The sequence below is a fragment of the Sinohyriopsis cumingii genome, chromosome 5, assembly GCF_028554795.1.
Source record: "Sinohyriopsis cumingii isolate HCF-2022 chromosome 5, ASM2855479v2, whole genome shotgun sequence".
Taxonomy (NCBI): Eukaryota; Metazoa; Mollusca; class Bivalvia; order Unionida; family Unionidae; genus Sinohyriopsis; species Sinohyriopsis cumingii.
Genome location: NC_142965.1, coordinates 27,016,211 through 27,029,706, shown reverse-complemented (window position 1 = coordinate 27,029,706; position 13,496 = coordinate 27,016,211). Strand labels below are relative to the sequence as shown.

The 13,496-nt window shown below is 39.8% G+C and overlaps 1 protein-coding gene across 1 annotated transcript in view; it reads left to right on the top strand.

Moving 5' to 3' along the window:
- Positions 1-2,758: 2,758 nt before the first annotated feature.
- The window catches only part of LOC149798837 (uncharacterized), a 31,519-nt gene continuing 20,781 nt past the window's right edge, over positions 2,759-13,496 (top strand). Inside the window, exons 1-2 of the mRNA XM_089958095.1 lie at positions 2,759-2,887; positions 3,590-3,724. Of these exons, the coding sequence (XP_089814221.1) occupies positions 2,759-2,887; positions 3,590-3,724 (264 nt within the window). The remainder of the gene's footprint in view (positions 2,888-3,589; positions 3,725-13,496) is intronic.

The following is a 13,496-nucleotide window of genomic DNA, read 5'->3' as shown; positions in this document are numbered from 1 at the left end:
GAGATTAAACTTTTTATGTATCAGATAAGAAAATATTAAAAGGTATTGCTGATAAACATATGCAAACTTACGAAACTCTACTGTTCACGCATGAGATTGGAATATATGAACTGTTAAGAAACATTAATAAAACTGCACCAAGTACTGGATTTAATGTTATGATAAAAAAAACTCTTATAACTAACAATCTCAATCTGGCACAACTTTTAGAAATCAAGTTTCTAATAAGATTGATAAGACGACCTCATCGTTTACTACGTGTATCTATTGCTAAAACAAAGGATACGTTATTTCTGATTGCTGCAAACTGAAAAATAAGCAGCAGAATCAAGACAGACCTATTCCAAATATTCTTATTTCTAAGAGGTCAATGTTACGGCCACGTATAGAAAGTAATACATTTGTTGGGTCTAATAAACCCCAGTCTGAATTTTTTTATTAATAATTATGAAGCATTCATGTCTAAGGGTTCTATAACACTCATGGGTGATTCGGCTACTCTTATGCCTACTAAAATTTTAAATGACACAGGAGCTTCTTATAGTTTTTTCTTATGTTACGTGTTTAGGCTCGAACAAACAGTAACAAAAGAATGAGTGAAAACAACAAGCTTTGAAAAATATAACAAATATTTTATTTCCCATTAAAAACTCTGTCAAAATGAAAATATAAGAACTTACCGTTTCAGGAATCGAATCCAAAAATAATCCAAGAATAATCTTCGAATTAAATTTTAGACGTCCCAATAATGAAATCTTCTAAGGAATTCAAGTTCGAGTCCCGACGAAGAATACAAGATGGAAGGCGATGACGTATACTGTATCATTTGTGGTGTTGGAATATCTACAGTTCTGTGTTATTCACAAACAGTAATCCGGTGTTTGAATTAATGAAATGTCTTTGTACAAGAATTCTGTATGAGCACTCAAATATTTCCAGGAAAACGAATTAAACCTTTTAAATCCAAATGCTTCGAATAAACATTAAAATATAATTCCCAAACAGACACAACAAAAGAAATATCTTTACGTCCCAGTGTTTAGAAGCCCAACTGACAAAAGTCTCATAAACAATAATTATACCGTAACTCGAAACGCAAAACAAATTCCCGGATAAGGGCCAACTTTCCATAACCTTCGAGAAGTATTTATGTATAAAAATACGTAGCCCCAGTATGACTTTGACAAGAACCAATCATTTTACTCTTAGAATAGGATAAAAATAAAATATTGTTCGCTTGTCTCAGTGATTTCTGAAATCAAGATCGAGAACTAGGTCAACTTTATATGCTTGCAACTGAAGAGTCAAGGCCAAACTTTTTCTTAAAAAATATTAAGTTCCTAGTAAACAGTATCACATTATTTTGAAATTTACTAAAATTAAAAATTAAAATGATCTTAAAACATACAACCAATTAAACTTAATTCAAATATAAATTAAATCCAATATACGTACGATTTAATTATCAGTTAGTTTGCCTTTTTCTGAGAAGTCTTCTTTTAATGAGAGTGTTCGTATTCAGGGCGTAGAGTGCGGCTTTGCTAATGTTCCTCTCCATTTTGTAAATTTGTCATCACACTTAGTCTCAGGACCCGTGACCGTCGGATCAGTGTCTTCTTTACCCATTGAGGGCATTCGTTTATTAATATGCAATAAACTAGCTGGTGATAAGGTTGTAATAAATCCACTTGTACCTGACAAGCTTTATTTAGATCACAAAATCGATCATATTGAATAATAAATCCCTGATTTATACCCAGCTAGTGCAGTTACTTGAGCTATGGCAAAATTAGCTCTTAAAAGCCATTCTGATCAGGAAAGTATTCCTTTAGCTGAAACCTGTATTGGTGAGGCTTTTGACGAGGTCAATTTCACTCTTTGTTTGGATCAATCAAAGGGTATTGATCACAGTGATCCTATTTAAACTACTTATTCTCTTTATTCTAATCAGGGTGACAAACGACTATCACAGGGAAAAAATCTTGAGATCTCCTGTTTGTTTGAAAAGGCAATTGGTGAAACTGAAGCCACATAAGTACTGTTTGTTAATTCATTAAAAATGGGATTCTTATGAGAAAATGGAGACCACCTGTGATGCCAGGTAGTGATGAGACGTCCGTGAACTATCAAATTGTAATTCCAAAGTCGTACAGACAGGAAATTCTTAGTCAGGCCCATGAAACTCCTCTGGCTTTACATTTGGATCCATAAGACGTATCACAAGATCGTGAATCAATAAAAGTATTGATTGTAAGTACTATAGATCCTGTGACACTTTTCAAATGGTATAAAAACCCGATCACAATAATCCGACGGTTTATCTGAAACCCATTCCTGCATTCGAAGAACCATTTAGCAGAATAATGGTATAATGTGTACGTCAACGAGATTCCCAGAGGAAATTTCTTTGAGGAATATTAAAACTAAAACTAAAAGTAAAGCTTTGATAAAGTTTCTTTTTTACTCAGTTGGGTCGTCCCAAATGCCTAATCTTATCAAGTATCAAATGTTATGTCTGCAATTTTCCATCAAGGTATGTACGAATTAGGCATCCAATAATTCCGTAAGATCTTTATTCTCATTTTCGTTTTGCATTCTAGGGAAATACATTATTTGTTGAATTTCAAAAGCTTGTCGCCTTTCTCAGTTTTCTACTGTTTATCTGAAGAGCACAGACTCGCAACACTGTTTAAGTTCTTAATGCTTAACTTTCACTGCCAGGTATCATAATTGGGAAAGGAACACACTCTTCAACGACATGGAGGACAAACTACAGAAAAAGTTCGATGCCATAGCTGAGTGGCAGAAACGGTATTGCAAAGCTGATATCACTTCTGATGAAGTCAAATGTATATATAACGAATGGGCAGAGGTCGGATACGACAAGGTAACATTGTACACTATTCCATTGTTGTCGTCGTTCGTACGGTAGTATATTTAGTATAAGTAGTGGTAGTTGTTTTAAAAATAATAATATTATCTGTTGTTACTGTGCTTTATTCACTGACATAATGAATGGTTGTAGTATTTATGACCAAGAGCTGGAAATAGCAACGTACAGAGGTGATGTAGAAAACCATCAAACATTAGGCATGCACAATACTAAGAAACCTACAAGACACAGCAAATGGAAAGATCGCAGAGACATTTACGACTTATCAACTTTGAATACTGCACAATCTTATATAGTTTGAATGTAAGTCTACCAAAAATATTGGACACACAGCTCAATAACGAAATTTGTCTGGAATGAGACTATATGGGTATTATCTCCTTTCCTAAATATCGGGAAGACATGCTCTAGCTTCCATTGTGAGGGGAACACATTAGCTTCAAGTAGTTTAATGAAAAATACATATGAAAAGGCACGTAACTTTGTTCAGCTATATTATCGTCCAGGACATGTTATTGCTTCTGCAATTTCTTATTTATTTATAATAATAGGTTGGTTTCTAACTTCAATTACCGTAATTGTTTATCATTTTATTGCTCAACGTCCATCAGAGCTAAAAAAGAAAGAATTCAGCTCACACATATTCTAATCACTTGTTATAAAGATCATGTTATCAGATCATTATTCATATAACAGATGCTGTCCAGTGAAATATGGGGATGCCCCAAAATAGTAGCTGATACACTGGAAGAGGTCTACGGAAGTGACGATGTGAAAATGCATCTGAAAATATTGGATATCGGAGCTGGATCCGGACAATGTGGAATAGAGGTGAACCCTATCTCCGAAAAAACAACTATCTGTTTCTGAAAGAATAAGTTCAAAAATCAATACTTTGTCTTTAACAGTAAATGTCTCAATTTAATCTGCTTTTGAACAAGTCGGATCAAAATCAATATGACTATATGTACTGCGTTTCTTCTATTTAATTAGCCTCAGTGTTTTGGAAGCCCTTTGCAAGATGTTTTAAATATAATTCAAGGTTTTCTTAGTGTCTTCGAACAAACTGTGCAGCCAATTTCAATGAAACTATGGAATGTTTTTTTATCAAATGTGTTTTCAGATAGCTACCTTCAAAACATAGTTTTCCCAGAAACTAGTTATCAAAAGTCGTTTACATTTTGTTAAAGGAACATTACATAACATTTAATTCACCCCCCAGAGTAAACCTATCTTTCACAACTTAATTTTTTGCCGTCTAGTTATGCTTATAGTAATTATTGGTTTACTGAACTTTGCCTCACTTTAGTGTCAAATGTCTTATATTGCGAATTTAAAGATACCAAACACTGCAGCACACCGCGATTTGTTTTCATTGCGTACAATTCTACTGTGCAAAAGCCGCTGACATTTTGTCTTGATAGCTTTGTTATAGACAAGTTACAACAGACTTTACACCCGTATCCGGCTGGTGAAAATATTTGGTTTACTCCGCTTTTATTTTTCGTCTTCTGATATAAGATTTTAGTTTCCTTATCACAGAAGTTCTCAAAATGAACATTGAAAAGTCGTTTGAATATATTTGAATATGCTGATAGTTATAAATATTTAGTTCTAAAACAAAACAGCAGACTATAAAGATTGTCCAAACTGTTAGAGGCAAATGTCTAATGGGATGAAAGAGAGTCAATCACCTATTCGAGTGAACTTGACAGTGGTGTTTTATTGGTTTAATGCCAGAGATGACGTCAGTTCGAAATTATCAACTCCAAAGATGAGGCCAATATTAAAAACAAATTACCGTAATTGCTTGAAAGACCTCACGGGTCAGTTCTTTTGCCACTGGATACATTTAAATGTAAACTTTCGGGTTATAAACTCTAATGAATAAACCAGATCGTGTGATTTTATTGAATTCGATGCACACTGTAAATACAATTCTAATTTCCCCATTGACCTTAAACATTGAAACAGAGCGTTTGCTATGACAGATCATAGAAGCTATGAAAGATCTTATATGATGATCAGTTTTCAAGCTGAAAATTTACACAATAGGAATTTTGCTAGCAAACGTATTCGCGGTTGTAACAAGTGGATTTCCCCCAGAGCAGTGTGTTGAAAAACTCAAAATGATATTTTTACAACAATGCACTGACAACAGATAATGACGTTAGTGGAACTTCACTACTGACGTTAGATTATGGCATAAAACTGCATGACACCTCAGAAAAAAGTTTTCGTGTTTGATTCGTATCAAACACATTTTACTGTCGTTTCCTTTTATAATAAATGTAAGTTCGCACAGGACTTAATTCATTCAGGTAGGTCCAGTCCCAAATCATACAAACATGCTCCAAGATGACATTCATTTTACATAAAAATGGGCTTATCTGACAACTAAGTTTAAGTAACATATATAAAGTGCAAAACATTTCAAATATTTTAAAGTAACTATAATTACGCGGGCACTGCGGGTAGAGGGCTGAAGAGGAATAAGAGGATTTTATTTGGTTTGAGTCATTATTATCCATTTCATTTTACTGATTTAGTACTTAGAATACAATGTTAAGTACTAAACAAATCTAAATCTGCGCACCTATTTCTGGCCATTTGAAAATATTGCACATTTTGGGTCTCTATATGCGTAACCTCTCAATATTGAATCAAATATTACACAATAAATTGTGAATTGAAAACTAGACCGAAAAGATTACATATTTGAGTATTAGCGCTGGAACAATAGAAAAATAGTTTTCTACATCTTCATTACCATCATATTATGCACATCAGAGTGTTAACTCAGTTCAGTTTGTTTAGTCAGATATTAGGGCCCTAGATGCATATCCAACTATATGTTGTATATTAAAGTAGCAGTTCCGAACAGTATAATATGTAAGTGTGCCGGTATTTGATACAAATGTTTGTAAAATAGACTTTCTTAAATAAATTAATTGGAAGCATTTTGGAAGCCTTCTGAAAGAAAACAAACTTGATGGTTCAGGACGCGGACCCCCCAAGCATCATCATCAACAACTACGAACTTGAGCTGGTCAGTCAGTTTATGTACCTCGGCTCCAACATCACTAGCAACCTCTTGCTGGATGCTTAGCTCAACAAGCGGATCTGAAAAGCATCAACAACTCTCTCCAGGTTGACGCGGAGAGTGTGGAACAACAGCATTCTGACCCATAACACTGAGATTACCATGTACCGTGCGTGCGTCCTAAGCACTCCCCCGTACGCCAGTGAAACCTGGACTCCTCACAAGAGAAAAGACTGAGCGCCTTTTACATGCGATGCCTCTGACGCATACTCGGGATCACCTGGAGAAATCGAGTAACAAACAACGAGGTGGTCGAGAGCGCCAATCACCAGATGTATAATTTTACTAGTTTGTGTTTCATGACAGGGAGTAAACTATTGTTCCCTACCATATAGTATGTACGTTGTCCATTACGGAGACTCGGAGTCTTTCTCTAACACATAACGAGCAAACAAATTCCAAATTGTAATGTAAAAGTCAGCATACAAGTCAAATACTATTCTACTCCATCTGTTATGTCACGTGTAACTTGCACTCAGCAAAACGTTATAGACCATCGTTAACTTCTTAACTCTTACCTAATCACTCGAGGTAATGATAGAATTTTATGCCATCCAGCATCTCTCTCTCTCTCTCTCTCTCTCTCTCTCTCTGTCTCTCTCTCTCTCTCTCTCTCTCTCTCTCTCTCATGTTCGAATGTAAGACCATACGCAGGTGACGTCTACTTGCCAATGGAAACTGTATGGTACTTGGGAATACCCTTAGGCATTTAGTTTATCAATTTTATCAGTAATTTTAATTCTGATTGGACATTTTGCATTATCATTTCTGTGCTCAAATCACTGTGAGTGCCAGTGCCTTCGCATATTCGTCAGTGTCAATCTAGTTATTATTCTATTTGACGCGAATATCCTTTTCTTCAATAAGATCGGAAAATGGTAGGGTTTGAACTTGGAGTTCTCATTGGGTTTCTCACTCGATTCTTGCTGTGGCGAAGTCATCCTTCTTGTTGGTGGCTATCCTCTTACAAACAATTTGTTATACCGACATGTCCATACCACGAAGTGAAGTGATTTGGAAGACGCACTCGCTTCTGGTATACGATTTGATAGACTTTTTTCAAGGGTCGAATGAGGATTTGGTGAGTGTGTAAACGTACAATCTTGTGCAGTTGGTAGGTGGTCACTTTAAAGTTCCCATCCTCTCCAGATTGCAAGGTTTCTTTCAATACCCAAAAGTTCACCACTCGACTGGTGCGATAATTGAGAGTCAGTTCTATCACTTTACACTCCGTGTGCATTTCTCCTTGTATGTCCCGGTATTCGTAGCCGTAATTTTTACGACCGCCACTAGCGAAAGTTAAAATCTCGTCGGGGTACTCGTCTGTCCAGGCTCCTAAACGGTCTCCTTCGATGTCAGGGTGTTGCTGACCCGGGCGATCGATGTAAATGCAACTGTCCGTGTCAAAGTACAGGACGCGATCCCTAGCAGTTCTAAAGCTTCGTACAATTTTAAGCGAGCATGGGCTGTCACGTAAGCCACAATGATGACATTTCCAAATTCGTCGGCTTGTACAAAGTCCAGATCTTCTTCGTAATTGACTAAGATCAAATCCTCATGAACGACGTCCATGTGTTTCATGTATTAGGTTTTGTCGTGAATCGTCTGGAAGTACCGGAAAGGTTCTGTCAAATATTCAGTCTTAGGTAAACACGGCCGTTGTGCCATTTTACCCCACAAGCAATTTAAGATCACTTTAGCAAACGATCGCCTGCCTTCGTTTCTCTCGATGTGGTCTAAAGTGATGCCTTCTTGTTCCCAGTATTTCTCTTTGAATATCTTTTGGTCTTCGGGAGTGTGACACCAAAAAGGATAGCCACTTTCTTCTTGTTGCAGTTTCAGAAAGGCATCCACGTAGTCTGCAAAAATGTCTTTCTTAGTTTGGTCACCCTTGTTGTATTTCTGTGTCTTGGGAAAGTGGTAAATTTCGTACACTTCTAACAGTTGGTATCCCAAGTCCAGAGTTTTAAACAATTACACGCTGACCCACGTTCCCGTCAAGGCGCGTTCCTGGGTGTGCTGACAAGGTTAGTCTTGGTTACACGTTTCGGCACAAGTACGGCACAAGGGAAACATCAGTTTGCCTTGGCAATGGTGGGGTAACACGGGATGGTACAAGTCCATGGGAAGCAAAACTTTGCACTTGATCAAGCCTTCGTATTTTCGAACGTGGTCCAGGTCGATGTGTTCTGTCAGCAATTGTGGGTGCCCAGTAGGAAAGCGACAATATTTGCACACGTAGGGATACAGTGAACACACGTCCAAGTATTTGATTTCTTCTCCTTTCTCTTCGTCATCGAGGTACAGCAAACATGTGGCATTTGTCCCTCCTCCGTACAAACTATCCCTCGGGTTCAGGGGGTCCATCAACTTGTAACTTTCTACGATACGTTTAAACTCGGGATAGGTTTTCCCACATTTCCACCACTTGGTATCCTTGGTGTTCTAACTTTAAGCTTCGCTGACAAGTGGCCTGGCACAAGTCTTCTATGGTTCGTTGTAAGAAACTGATTTTTAGTGCCACGTTCAGGGTAACAGACGGGACATCCTTGAAATAAGCAACCGTTAAACTCGTACACGATCTTGGGGTTTTCTAAATCCCAGCCATCTACCGGTGGTCTTTTCGCTTCGTCCGTTGCGGGCGTGCTGAAACCGTTTGTCTTCCATGTCGCACAAGTAATGTAACCAGCGTATGGTTTTGACCGAGTATTGACGTTTGACAAAGTTGGTCGTTTGAGGGCTGATGACAGCCAGGGTGTTTTGGGGCATGAATCGTTGACGGTACACTAAGGAGCATGCTTTGACAATGGTGCAGGCTTCTTTCAAAGGATCGACCCCTCCGTGTTCCATGAATAGTTCTCGAAATTTTCCACAGCAACGCCGTAAAATGTCTACGTCGGAACGACAATTCTTTAACATTTCTTCCTGAAAGTCGAAATGGTCTGAGGCGTGATCCTGATAACAAGCGTAGAAAGCTTCTCATTGTTCGGTACGCATGTTGTCGGGGTGATAATCGTCAGCCTCCGGCAAATGGGGTAGAACAGCATGTTGAGTGGCTTCGTTATTGAAAAAGTACGGAAAGTAGCCTTTGGCCATTTCTGTCATTCCGAACGTTTTAGGCAAAACCGAATTTGTCAAACGTTTGATCGAACATAAACATAATGAGATCGATCGTTCACCTCAACGAATCATGTGGTGTTACAAAGAGGGGCAATCGGCGCACAGCCACTTGCGAGAAAGTCACGGCGATTCCATCGTGTTTGTGGAAGGAATTCCTAACGAAGACGACGGAATCGTGTCTGACCACGTCAAACCCATCTGGTCATTTTCGACGACATGTTAGGAGAAGACGAAGAAGAAATTAAACTTTGGTTTACGCACAAAGGACATCATCGCAATGCCAGTGTCAATTACATTGCTCAAAATTTGTTTCAACAAAGTAATGCCCATCGCACCATCAGTCTCAATGCTCATTACGTGGTCTTGTTTAAAAGCCCTAGAGATAAATCGCAAGTGCAAGTCTTAGCCAAACAGTTAGGAACGCCTTAGCTAACTCAGGCGTACGACGATGTCACTCAAACTCCAGACGCCTATTTACTCGTCGATTTGAAACCCACTACCCCCGATTATTTGCGATTTCGTACCCATTTGTTTCACCACTGGTATCAAGACGGAGGGCCTGTCCTGTACATGTCTCCGTCCTCGTCTTAACCAAAAAAGTCTATAAAAACCTCCGACACCTTTCGTCTGTCTCACACAGCGTCAACATGACGTCCCTTCAGTCTCATCTTCCCGTCAAATTGATTCGTACCTTGTATGGCATCAGTCGCGAGAAAAATCCACAAATACGCGATCGTGTCTAATAAGCCAGTCTCAAAGAAGGCTTACGATGGTTCACGGTGACAGCACGTCAGTTATTGCAAGACATCATTCAGATTCATGAAACAAAACGATTTTTTGATAGAAACAAAGTAGCTTTGACACAAATGGCCGATCTCCGCATTGACACTCAAACCAAAAAGCAAATCAATTTGAAACCTGAAGAGAGCGGTACTCTAGGATGTGTCATCGGTCTCTCCCTCTTAAAATGGGATCCTAATGTTCCCAAAGAAAAAAGCCACTCCCAAAAAAGGTAAACCAAGTCCCAAGAAGAAAAAGAGCAACGGTGTCAAGACCAGGTCACAACTCCAGAAAAAGAAAAGCCCACAGAAAAAGAAAAGTCCCCAGAGAAAGAAAAGCCCACAGAAAACAGCTTCTACTCGCAAGAGAGGCTCTTCGGCCAGGACGCAACCTTACATTCGCAAACCACGACCGACAACGACGGTGACCGCATCTCCGGTAACCTCAGTTTCATCCACTTCTCCGTTGATAACACCAAGGAAACCCGTGTCTCCAAGAACTTCTCCTCCAATGGTAACACCCTCCTCCTCTTTAGCTGCAGTGGCAGCTGCTCACAAAGTACCTGCTGCCAAAATCAAAGTCCAAGAGAGGTCGGGTATGCTACAGAGTTTACTGGATTTGTCCAAGCAAAAACTAACTCGATTTAGTCCGTTGCGAACCCCTCCACGACGCGTGATGCCTGTCATCAAGTTGATACGACGTAAAGACAATCAATGGCGACGCGTTCCAGTATAAAAAAGGTCTGAGACAAAGCATGGGTATCAGTGTTTTTGTACTCCTGAAGGCCCAAAGATGTCACCCCTAGAAAACATCCCTCTTCTAAACCCAAAAGAAAGAAAAAGAAATGGCTGCATCCTCGTTTAGTCAAACATGGGGACATGTTGTCTGTCCTGTCCAAAGCTTCTCCAACCATGCGACAAAAACTCATTCAAACGGCCTCCAAAGATGTCATGGATACTGTGTGCGAATGTTGTTTGAACGTCTTGAAAGGCACGATCCCTTTGTCGAAACACCAGAAACAAGGCTTAGGCAAACATCGTAACGTTCTTCGCCAAATGGTTCAAAAGAAAATCCCCATTCGTCAAAAGAAGAAGATGTTGGTCAAACGTGGAGGAATTTTCCCACTATTGTTAGGATCTTTGCTGAAAGGTGTATTGGGAACCATGCCGGGAGGACTCGTGGGATCAAGAATAAAAGGATTTCTGGAGCTCAAAGATCTCCGACGTGACCCTTGTTATCGAATGGAAGGACAAAAACTAAATTTAGTGCCTTACAAACGATGGAATACCATCGTTGGCAAGAAAAACGAACCCCGCATGTGCCTCCCAATCCCAATTTGACCAAAATGTCCCAGTTACAACAGGAATTGCAGTCGTTGATGGATCGCCACGATTTGTCCGAAACAGAAAATTCGCAAAAGTACGGTGAACTCTTGCAACGACTGCAACTCTTTCACCAGAAAGCTTTAGATGAAAAAGCTCTACCCACTCTGAAAGATTTTAAAACCTTGATGAAAAATCCATCCATCATACCACCACCAACAACAACATCCCCAGTGGTCATGAAAGACGCCACCCCACAAAACCTGAGGAAGAAGAGATACGAGAAGTTTTTCAAACACCGTCAGCAGCTCCCATTTCTAGTAAGATTGCAGCGTCCTTGTTGACCTCTTCCCCCACACCCCAACGAGAAGAAATGACAGCTTGGGTTTAAAAGACAGAAGTGAAAGAGAATGAAGAGAAACCAGAAGTGAAAAAAGAAAAGAAGACCAAAGTCATTCCATTACCACCTCCACCACTAGCTTCTACTTCTACTCCCGTGGCCTATCGGACACGTAAATCCGTTTCCAAGCCACCCTTTCGCCCCGTCCAAAGTAGCATCAGCGAAGAGTGGGTGACTTATTAACCAGAAAATGGAAAAGTGTTAGCCAACATTTACTACTATCCATCCCATCCTGCCAGTTACGGAGGAGTTCAGAAATTGTATCGTGCTGCCAAATTTCTGCTGAAAAGTCTCCGTTTACCTCAAGTGCAACGGTGGGTACAAGAACAAGCTAACTACACTTTACACAAACCCATTCGACGAATGTTTTCCAGAAGTCTCACCCAAGTGGAAGGCATCGATCATCAATGGCAAGGCGATTTAGCCTATGTCTCTCATTTAGCCACTTACAATCGTGACTACAAATATTTGTTTTGTGTCATCGATGTCTTTTCCAAATATGCCTAGATCGTGCCCTTGACTTCCAAATCGAGCAGCGAATTAGTGCGAGCCCTGCAACAGGTGTTGAACAAAGCGGTCGTCACCCCATTCGATGACAAACTGAAAAGGCATCGAATTTCTAAGAAAAGCTTTCCAAAAAGAATTAATGAAACGTGACATTCATTTTTTTTAACCATCGAGACTCCAGAAACCAAAGCCATCATCGTGGAACGTTTTCAACGCACTTTGAAAGAACTCATGTGGAAATATTTTACGCATCACCACACTCTCAAGTACAGCGACATCTCACCGTACCTGGTTCAAGCGTACAACCAACCTTACCATCGAAGCATTGGACATGCCCCCCCCCCCCCCCCCGATGTGACTCCCGACAACGAAGTGCTGGTTTCTGATCGCCTGTTTGGTACGTCCCAGACGGTGGCTGCCCATAAGAAAAGTGAAGTGTTATCCGTATGAGATTGGGTACAAACCAAACGCACTTTTGACAAAGGTTACTTACCTAACTGGACCACCGAATTGGAATACATGAACGGAGAAGTGTTAAAAGGAACGTTTTATTTGCCTGAGTTACTCCGTGTCACACAAAAGAAGACGATGTGTACGACATCGAAAGCATTCTCGAACGCAGAACCCGAAAAGTGGGCAAACGACGTATCAAAGAAGCCAAAGTACGTTGGAAAGGATATCCACCCAGTTTTGATTCTTGGATCGACGCTTCGCAAGTCATCGACTATAAAAAGAAGTGACCATCATGCCCTTTCACACAGACTCAGCTACCGCTATCACTGCAGCGACCACTCCTTCGCCCAGTTCTTCTCCGCACGATCTACAAAAGCAACCCTTGTGGGTCTGGTGTGGAGAACGTGTGCCTAAAACGCAAATCGTCTTTTTCTGACAAATCTTTGTGGTATATTGTGTCATCGGTGCAGCCATTGCCAATTTGAGTTTGCAACAAAGAGACAAACAATTGTGGAATATTTTATAGTTGCATCGGTTACCTTCTTCCCAATCCATCCCTGAAATTCTCTTCGAAAGGCAACAACCGGAATCTTGCGCCCAGTGTCAGTCACCATTCCAACAACGACAACAACAGCCACATTTTGTGCGGAGACACTCCTCTGATTTCCAGTAACCCATCGGACAGCCACAGAACTCTGGAATTATGAACCACCATAACCAATTTTACTTAACCTTAACCAGCGACAGTTCCATGAGGTGTTTCCCAACAACACTTTTTGCTGTTACACGGCCAAATTACCTGAGGCCATTCAATTAGATCACGAAGCCAATTGGGAAGTGGCTTTGGAGGAAATCATTCACCCGACACAAGTCCTCAATGTCATTCCAAATCAAATTTTTTTTTCAGTGGAAGTTCAT